Source organism: Charadrius vociferus, unplaced genomic scaffold, assembly GCF_000708025.1.
Source record: "Charadrius vociferus isolate BGI_N301 unplaced genomic scaffold, ASM70802v2 scaffold118, whole genome shotgun sequence".
Classification (NCBI taxonomy): domain Eukaryota; kingdom Metazoa; phylum Chordata; class Aves; order Charadriiformes; family Charadriidae; genus Charadrius; species Charadrius vociferus.
The window spans coordinates 514597-530370 of record NW_009649846.1 but is presented as its reverse complement, the minus strand read 5'-3'; the positions used below and the strand labels follow the sequence as shown (position 1 = coordinate 530370).

General features: G+C 36.9%; 1 protein-coding gene across 1 annotated transcript in view; it reads left to right on the top strand.

Annotated features, from left to right (window-relative positions):
• The window catches only part of ATM (ATM serine/threonine kinase), a 69657-nt gene extending 54271 nt beyond the window's left edge, over positions 1-15386 (top strand). Inside the window, 16 exon segments of the mRNA XM_009890923.1 lie at positions 377-490; positions 1527-1744; positions 2140-2347; positions 3676-3789; positions 4127-4285; positions 5440-5578; positions 5947-6029; positions 7301-7441; positions 8418-8534; positions 9972-10121; positions 10828-10993; positions 12341-12427; positions 12506-12620; positions 14201-14264; positions 14904-15040; positions 15203-15386. Of these exon segments, the coding sequence (XP_009889225.1) occupies positions 377-490; positions 1527-1744; positions 2140-2347; positions 3676-3789; positions 4127-4285; positions 5440-5578; positions 5947-6029; positions 7301-7441; positions 8418-8534; positions 9972-10121; positions 10828-10993; positions 12341-12427; positions 12506-12620; positions 14201-14264; positions 14904-15040; positions 15203-15386 (2196 nt within the window).
• The last annotated feature ends 388 nt before the right edge of the window (positions 15387-15774 follow it).

Genomic DNA, 15774 nt, shown 5'->3' with positions numbered 1-15774 from the left:
GTACTATGGTACTTCAGACTAAATGGGGTTATTAGAAAATGCAATTCTGGAAACCTGCTGTGAATTTATTTAATTTTTATTACATTTTGTCATTGTTTTATTCTGGTTTTCGTTGTTCAGACTCTCAGGTATTTAAAAATATGTGCTCTCCTTTAGTCTAACATAGAATGTGAATGCGATTTAAGGTTATTGACTACTGTAGACATGGATGGTAAATGACTGTAGATACATCACATGTAATAGGCTCAAGTAATTAATTTATATTCAGGGTTTAAAAGCTTTATAAATTACCTACCTCATATGTAAAAGGTATTTTTATTTAATCTCTCCCTTTCTTTTCTTTTTTTTCCCTAAACTTGTTTTCTCAAAGGTTGAGAATGATCCTCGTCTGAAATTGATGTATACAGAGTGTTTGAGGCTATGTGGAACCTGGTTAGCAGAAACGTGCTTGGAAAATCCTACAGTCATCATGCAGAAATACTTAGAAAAGGTGCACCCAGTCTTTGAAATGTGCAGTCTTTGAGATAATGCTGTGCTAAAATATGATGTTAAAATGTCAAGTAAATTTTTCAATGCAGCCTTGAATTTTCTGGATAGAAAATATGGTTTCTTATAAAAATATTATACTTTCACATGGTATTGTGTAACACTGTAATCTTATAAAATATTCAGAATATGGCTTTATAGAATTCACAGTGAAACTTCAGTGAAATAATGGCTTAGAAGTGCAGTGATTACAGCTACTAGTCCAGTTTCCCTTTGCCATTCCACTCTACGCCCATCCTTTCCTTCTCAGGACAGATCATCCACTTACCGTGTTTTCAGTATGGGAATTGTATTTGTAACATTCTCTTTCTAGGTGCTAGAAAGTGTTGTGCTAGTGTTTCAAAATAATGGATTTTTTTTTTTTAACTCTTAGTCAGTAGTAGAAACACTTTTATTAACATTTGTCCACTCTGCATTTCTTTATTTCACGCTACTTTGTGAAACTCCACGTAGTTGCTTTTCTTTGTTACTCTCTACGTGCTTTCTTCACTCTGATTATTTGAATCAGTGACTTTCACATATAATTTTCTTTTTGGCACTTTTTGGGCTGTCTTCTGTTTTTTTCTCACCATCTTATGAGATAAGGTTGTAAAACTATTGTAAAACTTCATGCCTAGTTACTCTAAAAGATGGATAGCTGTAGAAGACTCCTGTATGGTTATTACAGCTGTTTCATACAGCATAATCTTTTTGACTGCTTGCACAGAAACGCTCCTCAAAGATTAAATTCACTCAGGAGAAAAGTATTCAGCCTGGTAGGTTTTATTTTGTGTGTATATATATTACATCATAGGCAACGTTAAACAACCTGTTTGAGCAGATGACCCTGCTTGAGCAGTGGGGTTGGACAAGATGACCTGCAGAGGTCCCTTCCAAACTCAACTGTTCTGTTTTTCTGTGATAATAGAGTTTAATCGAGTGTTATGCAGAACTATTAATCTGATTATCAGTCTTAACCATTATTATAACTTCCATTTTAGGCTGTGGAAATTGCTGCAAGCCACAGTGGAGACAGCAGTGATGAGCTGAAGAAAGGAAAGATGAAGGCTTTCCTGTCTTTGGCTCGTTTCTCAGATAATCAGTACCAGCGAATTGAGAATTACATGAAATCCTCAGAGTTTGAAAATAAGCAGGCGTTACTGAAGAAGGCCAAGGAGGAGGTCGGCCTCATCAGGGAGCGTAAAGTTCAGACAAATAGGTGAGCCTTCAAATGGAGAGGTGGTTACTATGGAGCTATCAAAGGCTCAGTCTTTATTAATTCTCTGGGCAAGTGGTACAGCATGGGTCACATCTCTGCACCTGAATTTGCCTTCTCCACAAAACAGTGGCCAAATCTGTGGTGCTTGTTGTGAATAGTTTCTGAACTGTGCCTGAACATGGTCTAGGAGAGTACTAGGTAGTGTGCGGGCATACGTGTGTAGACCTACACCAAAGGAATAGCTCCCACAATTTTTTTCAGTTGTTTATTTTACTGTGCTTGTACATACAAAACAAGTTAAAAAATGTTAAATTAGTAAGTAAGAGAACTAGGGATGGCCTTGCTGTAAGTTCATTAGGAGATAACTTGTTTAAAAATAATATCTGTTCACATAGATACACAGTGAAGGTTCAGCGAGAACTTGAACTGGATGAATGTGCCATACATGCCCTAACTGAGGATCGTAAACGTTTCTTGTGTAAAGCAGTGGAGAACTATATCAGCTGTTTACTAAGTGGAGAAGAACATGATATGTGGATCTTTCGACTCTGTTCCCTATGGCTTGAAAATTCTGGAGTCGATAAAGTCAATGAAATGATGAAGGTATATGTCTGTTGTTGCTTTTCCTTATGTTTTGACATTAAATTACCTATCTTTCTTCTCCTGTGTTTCTGGAAGGTGAATTACAGTGCTGTGCAGTATGCTTTCCTATGTATCCCCTTAACTTTTCCCTCAAAACTTGCTTTTTTCAGTCATCATTGCCCATCAGATAGTTTTACGTCAGAGCACTGTAATTCTCAATGCACTTTAACTTAATTTAATTTAGCATTTTAATTTGACAAGTCTGTATGATTAAGCATATCTCATAATCTTTCACTGTTGTCACCTTGTTCTTTATACCTCAGATACTACCCATCTTCAACATCCTGTACTACATTATTCTAATTTATATTATAGGTGAAAGGATATGCTTTTAGACTGTCTGTATAACACAGTACCCACAGACCAGTAAAATTCTCATTCTCAGGCTGTTTCTATCATTTCTAGATTTGTGCAGGAAAACTGTTAATTCTTACCTGAATGATCTGTTTATAACAGAGATCTGTATAATTTAATTCTTCACTTTGTGTTATAATTAACTTTGAAAAATAGAAAGTGTTCCTTTACTCTCATTTTTAACACACAATTGTTTCTTGTCTTAAACTAGATTGTATTTTTTTTTTTATTAGGATTGTCTCTTGCCACAAAGAATCTAGAAATGAATTCTGAATCACTACATCTAAGCTCTGCTCTAATGGAATAGAAAACAGTAGTTTTCTTATGAAGGACTTGATAGGCTGAGAGAATTGGGGTTGTTCAGCCTGGAGAAGACAAGGCTCTGGGGAGACCTTATAGCAGCCTTCCAGCACCTAAATGGGGCCTACAGGAAAGATGGGGAGGGACTTTTTACAAGGGCACGTAGTGATAGGATGGGGAGGAATGGCTTCAAACTGGAAGAGGGTAGATTTAGATTAGATACTAGGAAGACGTTTCTCACTATGAGGGTGGTGAGGCACTGGAAGAAGTTGTAGATGCCCCATCCCTGGAGGTGTTCAAGGCCAGGATGGATGGAGCTTTGAGCAACCTGGTCTTGTGGGAGGTGTCCCTGCCCGTGGCAGGGAGGTTGAACTAGATGATCTTCAAGGTGCCTTCCAACCTAAAGCATTCTATGATTCTATGACTTGTAGCATTCAGGAGGCATGAACCAAGATGATGTAGTGCTCACTGGATTGGCATTTGATCACACAGCAATGATTACTCTCAGTTTAAAAAAAAAAAGCTAAAACCAAAATTGCTAGCCCTTACCTAGGAAGGTAGTACCTGGTACTTTATGATCACAACTTTTTTTTGACATTTAGTACAGCTTTCTGACTGAATTTTCTCTACTACAGAAAAATGCAGAGAAGATCCCTTCATACAAGTTTTTGCCTCTGATGTACCAGCTGGCTGCTCGGATGGGAACCAAGATGATGGGTGGTTTAGGATTTCATGAAGTTCTGAATAATGTAATTTATGGTTTTCGTATCTGAAGATATCTTGATTGGCTTAGTAGTGCATACTTCTTAACAATACGTATCTTCCTTTGCGCAGTTATAGCTAAATGAGTTAAAATCAGTATAGTGGGGGGAGGGAGGGGAGAAGATTAGGGACCTTTTCCTTGCTACTTAATTGGTTTTATTGTTGTATAAGAATAGTCTTATGCAGGTATAGGAATATACTTTAAATGTATTTTAGTTGTGGAAATACCTTAGAAGTTCAATAGAATTAATAAAGTCAATTAAGTAATTTTTTTTTTCTTCTGTACAGTTTTCAATAATGGGATCTTTTTGTTTTTCTTGACAGCTATTGTGTAGAATTTCACTGGATCATCCACATCATAGTTTGTTTATAATACTAGCTTTGGCAAATGCTAACAAAGATGATCTCCTCTCAAAACCAGATGCAATAAGAAGAAATAAGTTAATTAAAAATGCACCGAAAGAAATCTCCCAGCTTGATGTGGTGACTACAAAAAATTCTGTTCTATTAATCATATTCAGTCCTTTCATTTTGTTAACAAATTAAAAAAAATATGTCAAAGGGTATTTTAGTGTAGAGCTCATCAGCTGACTTTTGTTAAGAAAGAGTGGGAGGAAAAAAAGTACTTTTAATAATAAAGAAACCTCCTTTTGTGCATACATTGGTAATTGTTATTGAAAGAAGTAATTACGGAGTTGAACAAAACATGGTTAACATTTCCTGCAATAAATAGCCCCAATTATTGTGAAGAGTTTTGTGATAAATGTCCTTGATGTGGGATTCTGTAAAAGGCATTTTAGATGCTACAAAGACTTGAGAGGCTTTATTGTTAAAAGTACATTCTGAATTGAGTATTTATTCTGCTTTGAGTGATAACATCTGTTCTATCTAAGCATTCAGCTTTGTGCAGTATATCTTTTGTTCCTTTATATGACCTTTATATGTTAAAAGTCATGATGATGGGTAATACTGAACTGTGGCTTAATGTTAATGTTATTGCTTAATTTTTACTGGAACCTGTCTTTGGAATCATCTCATATGTAGATTAATGCCCCTTCTTTGCCCCATCACTGTAGGCCTGGCATGGTTGGTTGTCATTACCCTCTTACCCCACACACAGATACAATTTTTCACCACATTTTTATGTGGCTTTTTTTCCCCTTTCTCTCAGATATGTAGTTCTTTTGTGGTCCCACTGTTAGGAGTAGGATTATGCTAAACTCAGCTCAGTCTGTCAGTTAGGCACAGAAGGGGCACGTAGTCAGATCTTTGCCCGTTGCAAACAGGCTTTTTCTTCAGTTGGGAGGAAATAACAGAAGCAGGAAGGTGGTGGAAGAACATCCAAAATTGCCTGTCCCTTTTTCAGAAAAATTTTTGCACTTTGCCTGGACAGATTTGCTCCCTCTTCATCCCAAATAATATTTTACTCTACTCTTTATCTCAGATTAGACAACACAGAACTCTTCTTCAAATTATTTCTGTTGATACCACAAAGGGCTGTCCATTGTTGTAATTTTCTCTGTTCTTGTAGAATGTGTCTCAGTTGTATTAATTTGACTGCATGTTATGATGGATCTTTAATCTTACCAGGTGTAGTTCGCAAGAACTGATGTTTGTATTCTGTTGGAGTTTTCTAGGATAGAATGAAGGCTGCTAGCAATATAATCAATATCATGAGAAAAAGGAGAGCTCATATGGTTAGAGACGTTGAAGCACTTTGTGATGCTTACATCACATTAGCAAATCTAGATGCTAGTCCATGGAAATCTCAAAGAAGTAAGTCTTGGGAAAATTATTTTTGTTTTAATAGTGAAGATGTATTTTATTTTCTTGGATTAAAAGGTGTATTTCTAAATATTGATATTTAGTTAAAGGAGATACTGTGCTAGCACTGTGTCCTATTTTTGATAAATGTAGAACTGAGTCTGGATTGAAAGTCATAGTAATTAACTTGCACTGTAAGGTTCAGACTTTCTGAGCATGAAACTCCAGAAGATTCCAGTTGTCCTGCGGTCACCTTCATCGGCTCCACAGAAGCATGCAGTGAGGTTTTGAGTCCCAAAAGCAATGTCAGCTGTTTTTTGTGAACTTCGATGTACGCTTATGGTTCTGAATTTAAAAATATTAATTTCTTTTAATTACAGAAGGAATAAGTATTCCAGCTGACCAGCCAATTAATAAACTGAAGAACTTGGAGGATGTTGTTGTTCCCACCATGGAAATTAAGGTGACTGAAGTTGAAATAAATTTCAACAGTTTTCAGTCAGGTCATATATCTCTTCATCAAATTCCCATGTTCTGTACAGGTCAGCCTACCAGGGATACTTTTCTGTCAGTTGGGAGATGCAGGTTGAGATGGCTTCCTTAGGCTTTAGAAGACCTTGACCCCAAGTCTTATATTCGCTGGATAGTGGCTTATTGTGGCTTATTGTATGAAGAATGGCTTTGCCACTGTCACCACTGACGAGTCTTTCAATATCAAAGGGGGTGATGAGCTACCTAAATCACAGGGAGGATTTGGGAATCTGAATCTCCTGTTTTGTAGGTGCTAGCTCAGAGGTTCAGGGAGAAACTGTCCAGAAAGGTGTGCGAATTAATAGGTATGCCTCTTCTGCTCTTCCTAAATGGCCAGCTTGTATGTTTTTACCATTCAATGAAGGTGAATGATCCATTCCCGTTACCATAAGTGGTTGATTGGGTGGGTGTGTAGGCACTCAGATGCCACTCACTGTACTTATGAAACTTGCTAGTTTTAGGAGTGTGGAGTTGCTTTTTGGGCCAGCTACCTAAAATTTAAATGTTATGAAGTCAAACTTCCTGTAGTCCCCTCAGGCTATGTCTGTAAAGCTGAGTAAAACAAGCCAAGGGACTGTTTTATGCCCTTTGACTTCAGAGGCCATAAACTGCAACCCATGCTAAATAGCATTTGTTTGTAGGGCTCCTGTCGGCCCCGAGTGTTGCTCCTTTGTACAACTCCATTGTCCTTTTCTTATTCTCCAGTATCTGAAATAGTTGGAGGTCTGATGTAAAGAGAGGGAGCGATACTTCCTTACAGTTCAGAGAGTAGGGTTGCTTTGTGGCATGGGGATATGGAGGAGGGCTGAAGATACAGAATCTGTAGATTGCAACAGTTTCAGGATTGTAGATTGGGTCCATTCACAGCTTGATGTAAGCCTAATGCCCCCCAACTGTACATGAACATTTTTGGGGGAGAATGCGAGTTGGGACAGGCTGAAATTGTGTCAGAGCTTGTTTAGGGGAAGTCTGCAGCACCACGTCCCCTCTGCCAATGAGGTGGACAAGGAGGAATCAAACTCACTCCTTTGCTCAGCATATTTTTGCAGCCTTTGTGGGTATTATCCTTGTAGATGATGGAGTGCTTATATTAATATTTAGCGTATAGTCTGCTAACAAGGTTTGCAAACAACTCATTACCACTTTCTCTGAGTGAAGTGGAGATAATATTTATATTAATTTTAAACTAATTTATAATTTCAGGTGGATCCCACAGGACGATATGAAAACTTGGTGACAATAAGGTCTTTTAAGCCAGAATTTCGCTTAGCAGGAGGCCTGAATCTGCCTAAAATAATAGATTGTGTAGGATCAGATGGTAAAGAAAGGAGGCAGCTGGTTAAGGTGGGTTCTGTTAGTTATAATGACATTTCAGAGACTTGGCATATTGGAATTTTCAGTTTTCTTATGTATCATTTCTGTACCATGAGCAGACTTTTCACAGTTCAGTGTAAGTTTTCTTAGTTCAGGAATGCTTTAATAAAGGAAATTGCAAAGTAATAGTAAGCATTATAATAATGATAAAATATAAATAATAGAATAATAATTAATAATATTAAATATTTTTTGTAATTATTTTTCAACAATGCATGTAATACACAGTAGCTTACCTGACAACTACTAGACCTGTGACTTGCGTGGCCATGTCTCAACTAGTGACCTGGAGTGTACAGCAAATAAAAGCCATCAATGTTTTGTGTTAAATACCTCCTTTTTTCTTTCTTCCCCATATAAAAAGAATTACCATTCGGAGACAATCAAAAGCATGCCCGTAGAAACACAAATCTCTAAAAAAACCATATTTCTCTTCAACCTCAAGCAATTTAATTCTGTCTGTCTTTGAATGTAAACATTCAGCAGCTGCTGGGAGATTTCTGTTTTGCTGTTAAGTATTGGGGCAGTTTTGAAAGTTTTAAAGAGAAGCATGAATCACTAGATCTGCATCCAGTAATCAGAACTTCTGTACCAACTGATGCTGCTTTAGCTGTGTGCTGGATTGCTAAATATGGTGAATGAAACATCTGTTTTTTTAAAAGGGTACTGTAAGGCATGTAGGTTGACTGAAACCTTAATCAAATAACATTGGTCAAAAAAAAGGAGAAAAGATTTAAGTTAATGATGGTTCTGCTTAAGCAGATGAGCACTATTAGAAAACCAAATACAGAGAACAAACAATTGTTAATCACATTTTATTACAGGTGATTATTTTTGAAAAGTAACTTGTTTTGTGGAATTTTTTAAAATAATTTTTTAAAGTTGCTGAACAAGAAGTTGGATGCTTGAACATGTTCTTTAACTGCTTTTTCTGTTGATGCTAAAGGGACGTGATGACCTGAGACAAGATGCTGTTATGCAACAGGTTTTCCAGATGTGCAATACATTGCTCCAGCAAAACACTGAAACACGAAAGAGAAAATTAACTATCCGCAGATACAAGGTAAGAGCTGAAGAGCTGCTGCAGCAGAGGAATAAATGCTACCAATAAAGCATATTTCCCCATTCTCCTCTTTTTAACCCAAAGACAATATAAAAGTGTATTTATTTATGTGTCCTTAAAATAGTTACTGCTCCTTAAGGTATGGAATAAACAATTAATACAATTTAATTATTACAATTACAGCAATTATTACAATTCCATTTTTTTCAAATCCTAGAAAAACCTTCTGATGCCAAATATATGTTTAAATACTCTTCAAAGCTTTCTCTATATGAACTTAAAATTGAAAAGAAATTAAGTCATGCCCTGTCCTTGAATTTTAAGTTGCTGGTCATTAGACTTGAGCATATGAGTTTGTTTATGAATTCTTATTAATTTTAGTCTTGTGATATTCCTTACTTAATTAATAATTAATTTTAGTCTTGCAATATTCCTTAAAGTTGAATCCAGAAGTCCCATCTAGGGTCTGTTCATGCAGAATTTGAACTGCAGAACTGTGTTTGTTGGAATTGGGAATACAGCAATAAATTCTTATTGCGAAAGCAGAAAATGTATTTGAACAGGAACTTTCCCCTCCTCTTTTCTTTTTATGTGCTTGGGATTATAATAATCACTGTGAAGGCGACCTCTGAATAATTACTCTCTAAGTAAAAGCCCTTCTATTTGACAAATGAGAAGTGTGCACTCCAGAAGCTCTAAAGGAGCTTACCCGAATTGCTGGCATAGTATTAAGAATTCACAGGTGGAGTCAGCGTCACATTTTTTGAGTAATTTTCAATGAAGACTCAGGTTTTTATGTGTGTAAAAATGTTTGAGAGCAGGGAAAAAGAGAATGGGGGTTGCATTATGAGATAAAGAGACTTTCATGAAGAAAGTTGAAGGAAGTAGGCAGTAGATATTTCTCTGAGGACAGGGGATCATTTATTCTGGCCAGTTCTGTCTGCTACAGCAACTGAGGTAACTATTACAGCCAGTTTTGAAGTCAGCAACTGTGCCCTAGGGTGGGAAGGAGACTAAGCCAAGCCTAATACTTCCACGCAGCTACCATGTGTTTGTTCCAGATTTTACTTTTACGTGCAATTTGCATAACGCTCGTATTATGCCCGTCAAGCATAGCACGCTGTTGGCAATCACAGGTCATCTACAATCCCAACACAACCATCCAAATTGAGTAGAATCATTAAGTTGTACTGAAGTATGTAGTGGAAGGTTCTCTGGGCTAGGAAAAAAAATGCAAGTATTTGGTAGAAAAACCTTGAGTGTGTTTTATGTATGTATACATGTGTATTTAAAACATATATTGTGGTCAGCTGTACGGTTTGATCTTTTGTCTTTTTAAACAAACACAAATATGTGCGTGATCTGCAGCATGCAAATTCGGGTTGTGTGTGTATGTGTGTAACCTTCCCCCATGCAGCACTGGTTTTGCTTTTACAGGTGGTTCCCCTTTCTCAGAGAAGTGGTGTTCTTGAGTGGTGCTCAGGAACAACTCCCATTGGGGAGTTCCTTGTGAATGTCGAGGAGGGAGCTCACAAGAGATACAGGCCAAAAGATTACTCCGGTCACGAGTGTCAGAAAATCATGATGGTGAGTCAAAAGAACTTTAAAAAAAAAAAAAAAAAAAAGCTGGCTCATATTTTTTACTGGGGGGTGGGTGGAATTTATGGAGAATTATATACTATACTTTTAATATATAATAATGAATGTGACCAGTGGCGTGGAATTAGTATATCTTCAGACTTTTAGTTTAGTTACAAACCACCTCATCATACGTTTAGAAAATTGCAAACAGGTTTACCTGGTACTTTATGTAGCCATGATTGTGCAAGAAATTATTTCCTTTTAAATCTGTGCAGTATATTTAATTTTGGCTTTGTGCAGTTTTTGCATGTGAATGGGTGAGAATGACTTTCTCACAGTGACATGAAGCCATCAGATAAGCAAAGGTACCAGAACAGAGTGGAAGGGGAATTATCTCCCAACAAGACACATTTACCTGTACATGCATATAAAATTTGTACACCTGTTGAACCAAAGAAATAGGAGTGTGTTTTTTTCCATGTAACCCACGCGTTGTGTATGAAAATAGAATTGTTTAGTAAAACAAATGGGTGCATTAATAATTGGTGTAAAAAAGACATAGCTTTTATTCATAGCTCAGAGAAAGGAGTGAGTAAGAACAGTATTTGATGGGGGGTGGAGAGTAGAAAGGAGGAATATGTTTTTCAAAGGAAGAAGTCATTTCTTTCCAAAGCAGTCAGTCATGGGGAAAACATTTCTTATGTGTTTAAAGGATGCACAAAAGAAACATTTTGAAGAGAAATACACCATCTTCATGAAAGTCTGTGAGAATTTTCAACCTGTGTTTCGTTATTTCTGCATGGAAAAATTCCTGGATCCAGCAGTGTGGTTTGAAAAACGGTTGGCGTACACTCGCAGTGTGGCTACATCTTCTATAGGTATTATACTGGATTACTAACTTTGGCTTTTTAGATTATGCAAACAAAGAGTGTATTCCATTTCAGAGGTAATGGCTATTCTGCTTTTGTCACATGTCAGAAGAGGGGGAGTAGGGGGCAAAAAATGCCAGCAAGAACACCAGCATTATTTTTGTAATTAAGATTTCTGATTCATTCCTCCCCATTTCCCTTTCTGCAGTAAAGACAGAGTGAAATTCTGTGTTTACTTTATATAATGGTTTGTATTTTTAGGTTCTGGTAGCTTATTAAAGTTTCTGCCTGACTAATTCTGTTGTTTTGATTTCACATTTATTAATTTCATCTATAGCCTCAATTCACTGAGTTGAAAAGCTTAAACTTTTACTTTCTTTGTACAGGCATCATTAGCTATGTTTGAAATGGTTATTTAAACTCTGGCATTTTTATATATATACACTTGGATTGTGGATTTTCTTTGGATGACTCAGTTCTTTATTGAGTCTCTGGAAGATATTTGATAGTAGATTGTGTACATTGCAGTAGATCCTATTTTAGATCATAGAACCATAGAACGGTCACCCACCCACCCCCTGCCATGCTGTTAACATGTTGTTTATATACTCCCTTTTTTGATTTAAAAAAAAAAAAAAAAAGTAAATCTACAGTTTAGCAGAATTCAGATGAAAGATTTTTGTGGAACACTACTGCTTTCATTGTCCATCAGCTAATAGAAAAACAGTAACAGGTGTAAATTGCAGCAAGGGAGACTTCGTTTGGTGGTTTTCTACATTTAATGACAGTGAAGCACTGAAATAGGCTTACATGAAAGACCGTATAACATGTATCACTGGAGATTTTTAAAACTGACTTAGACAAGAATCACTCAGGAACTGTTTAGGTATAGTTGAACTGCACCAACTGAATTATGGACTGAATTATGTCCAGTCCTTTTTCTGGATTACATGATACTGTGAGTTAAAAGGTTTTCTTAAAAATATTAGTGATAACAAACCCTAATTTTATTATGCACTTGCTTTTTATCTTTTATAATTTTTTATAAGCTGAGAAATTGTTTGCTTAACCTATCTACAGAGAGAAATGGCAAGAAGTCTGTGGAGTAGATAAAACAATACATGTTTGTATGAGAATAACCTTTTTGCAATTGCATTCGGTTAACCTTTTCTTTTTGGATTTGTGGAATGGCATTTACTCTTTACTGGAGTAATATGCATACATGGGGGAAGAAATAGCCTCACTTCTAATTTGTTTGCATGTGTTACACTGATTCTAATAATCTTCGCTTTGTTAAATTTTCCCTGGTTTTTATGGTGTGTAAATATGGTTTCAGCACTTACCTTTTTGTTTTAGTTGGCTACATTCTTGGACTTGGAGACAGACACGTTCAGAATATCTTGATAGATGAACAAACTGCAGAACTAGTGCATATAGATCTGGGTAAGTGGAAGAGGCAAGAGAACCTCAATTTGTCTTTACTTGAACATTTTAAAAAGCATTTATTATCCTTTCATTTAGGGGTTGCTTTTGAGCAAGGTAAAATCCTTCCCACACCGGAGACTGTTCCATTTAGATTAACCAGGGACATTGTGGACGGAATGGGTATTACTGGGGTGGAAGGAGTCTTCAGAAGGTAAGTGCTCCTGTACTGAATGGGGTAAGGAGGCAGTGGAGTACTTTCGGCTTTATGATTGTTGTATGTTAAATAGTTCTGATGCTTGGGAGGAGACTCAGATTTCTGTTGATAATATCCAAACATAAATGCTGTCCTGTAACTGATACGCTGTTATTTATGTAACCAATTACAAGTTCATTATTGTGGCCCAGTTTTCATATTCTTCACTAACTAATGGGTTATTGTCACCCTCTTCTGGAATTCTGGGATGGCTCAGTGCTTCCAGAGGCTCCACAGCTAAATTTCATCCCTTGGTTTAGACGGCTGTTTTTTTTTCCTTCAGAACTATGTATTTCTTTCAGAGCTATACTATATTTTTGGAGCTATTAAGTTTCTTCAAACCATTTTGTTCTGTCTTTTATTTCTGTTCAGTTTTAGGTAAGTAATTTGAAGTCTTTTTCCTCTTTTGGATCATATATTTGATATCCCTTTGCAAGGGCAAAATCTAAACTCCACAGTAGATTTAAGCTGCAAAACAGAAAAAATCCCCAAAGAGTCGAGTTTCTGTCAACCTCTGTCCTATGTCCTGTGAATGACTTAAGAGGACCCTAAAAAGCAGGACACTTTTCTCAGTCAAGACTTTTATGATGTTCATTAACGTAGTGCTTGCAAACCCCCAATCTGATGTCTTTAAAAAAGTACATATTGTAAATGTTGTCTTTGTAAGGTAGGAATTAACGTTAATAAGTAATTCCTAATATACCTTTGTCCTGTGAAGAAACAGTCACTGCCACTTCTGTTCTAAACATGGTGCTCTCAAATTCACAGTTTCACGTTACTTCTGAAACTTTTGTCCCATGATACAGAAAAACATGAATTGTTTGGCTCCAGCTGAAGTAAATACAGTATAAAATGTACTGGTGCAGATACTGTTTCTGCCTCAGCCAGACTGTCTTGTAATCAACAGTATAGGTGTAAGTGCATAAACAAGTCTCAAGATTAGGTGTGAACATAGTCAGTTAACTTTGCTCTGTGCGTGCTCATCCTGAAGTATACAGGAGGCCAAATCCCTCTTTTCACTGGAGTACCTGTCCCATAAGGAAAGTTTAGTATTCCTTCCACAAGCTTAGTTTACTTGGGAATGGATGTAGGTAGCCATTTCTTCATCTAAACTCATTGGAGAGATTTCAGAAATAGCTTAATGTCTCTGGCTACTGGATCTGCTCATTTCATGTTCAGGAACCTTACCAAGATTCTCTGATGTGTTGCTGAGCACCTCTGGCACACACGTTTTCATCCAGCCAAGCAATTCTGCCGTTGTGGCCATGTTAACCTGTGGTTAATTCTGTGTATAGAAACATTTCAGAAGTGAAACAGGTAATCTCTTTCCCGTAGGGAATATTATCAGTGAACTACCTAGTCTCCTTCTGGTCTTACATTTCTAAATTTCGCCATTTATTTTTTCCAAAGTAGAAACATCAGAGAGGTTACTCAGAAATTGGCCTTTAGGAAGGGTAGAAGTGTCCATTATTTAAATGATGAAAATACCATTCCATTTTGCTGAAAAGAACCTAAAACCATGGTAAAATATTTTCTAGATGCTGTGAGAAAACAATGGCTGTCATGAGAAATTCTCAAGAAGCTTTGCTGACTATTGTAGAGGTAACCATTTTTTCATTCTTTCTGGTAGTAACCTGCCAGAATATCTTCGGTTTCTTGTCTCTGTGTGCATTACTATACCAAATATTTATGTAGGGATGGTTTGTTCAATTTTAACTTAGTAATGATGGTTGCTTTTGTTAATTTATGTAATCTTCAATAAAATCAAGACCGGTTTGCATTTTGTATGGGAACTATTTGTTTCAGGCATATGCAGTTTTCCCTCTTCAGTATCTAAACTCTTCTAGCCATAGTGCAACATTCTTAACATAAGTAGTGCCGAAAGTCCTCTTTGCATAAGTCTGAGAATTAAACTGACTTTTAAAAGCAGCTTATACTATGCATTATAAAATAATGATATGCCTAGAAGTGTATTAAAAAATGACCTCTTCATTGCTCAGATTGTACTCGGTGGCAAAACTGAGTCAAGTATGAACAACACAAATACCTGCAAATGATGAGATGCAGTTTTATTGTTGGATTGTCTACTAAGCTATTGGATTTAAAAAAAACACCAAAATTCTAACCTCCAAGACTGTGGTTAGCGTGAGTGTTACCAACTGAGTGTTTCCCTTCCTGCTAGGGCACTGGACTAGTTATGATTAACAGTTTAAATTAAATAGAGGTTTATTTACTGTGTAGGTGCTGCTATATGATCCGCTTTTTGACTGGACCATGAACCCCTTGAAAGCTTTGTATCTGCAGCAGAGACCAGAGGATGAGGCTGACATGAGCTCTTCCCTCAATACTGATCCACAAGAATGTAAAAGAAAAGCCAGGTGCAAGATTTTTTTCTTACCGTCTGCCTACTGCGCTGTTGCCTTGCTTTACGGTTTTCTTAATGTCACTCATGCTGCCTTGCTTTACGGTTTTCTTAATGTCGTTCACGTTGTTTGGGACTCATATCTAGTGCACTCAGTTTTCTTCTTTTATTCTCCCAGCAGTGATGACCAGAGTTTTAACAAAGTGGCTGAGCGTGTTCTGATGAGACTTCAGGAGAAGCTGAAGGGTGTTGAGGAGGGAACAGTGCTCAGTGTGGGAGGGCAGGTGAACCTCCTCATACAGCAGGCCATGGACCCTAAAAATCTGAGCCGACTCTTTCCTGGGTGGAAAGCTTGGGTGTGACTTGGAAGGATCCAGCACGTTTTTAGAAGAAAACTGGTTTTATGCAGCGTCTTAACATTTCAAATTGGTATTTCATAATTAAAACTTGTATCAGGAGCAAGTGTGAAGGCTTATATGTATTAGTATTTGGTGGATGTTTTGGATTTTTTCCTCAATAACCTGTTACCGAGAAAACATTTTTTGTCCACTTATGTTCACTGTACAGTATTATAAAACACCAACCGGTGCGCTGATGTTTTCTGACCTGCAAGGACTTTGCTTGGGCATACTGGATGCGTTACGTTGTTAAAGCCTGAGGTTCATCACTTTTGTGTATGTGTTAAATAGCTGCAGACTTGTATATAATAATCCTGTATGGTACTGTGACCATGTAGAACGGATGATCTAA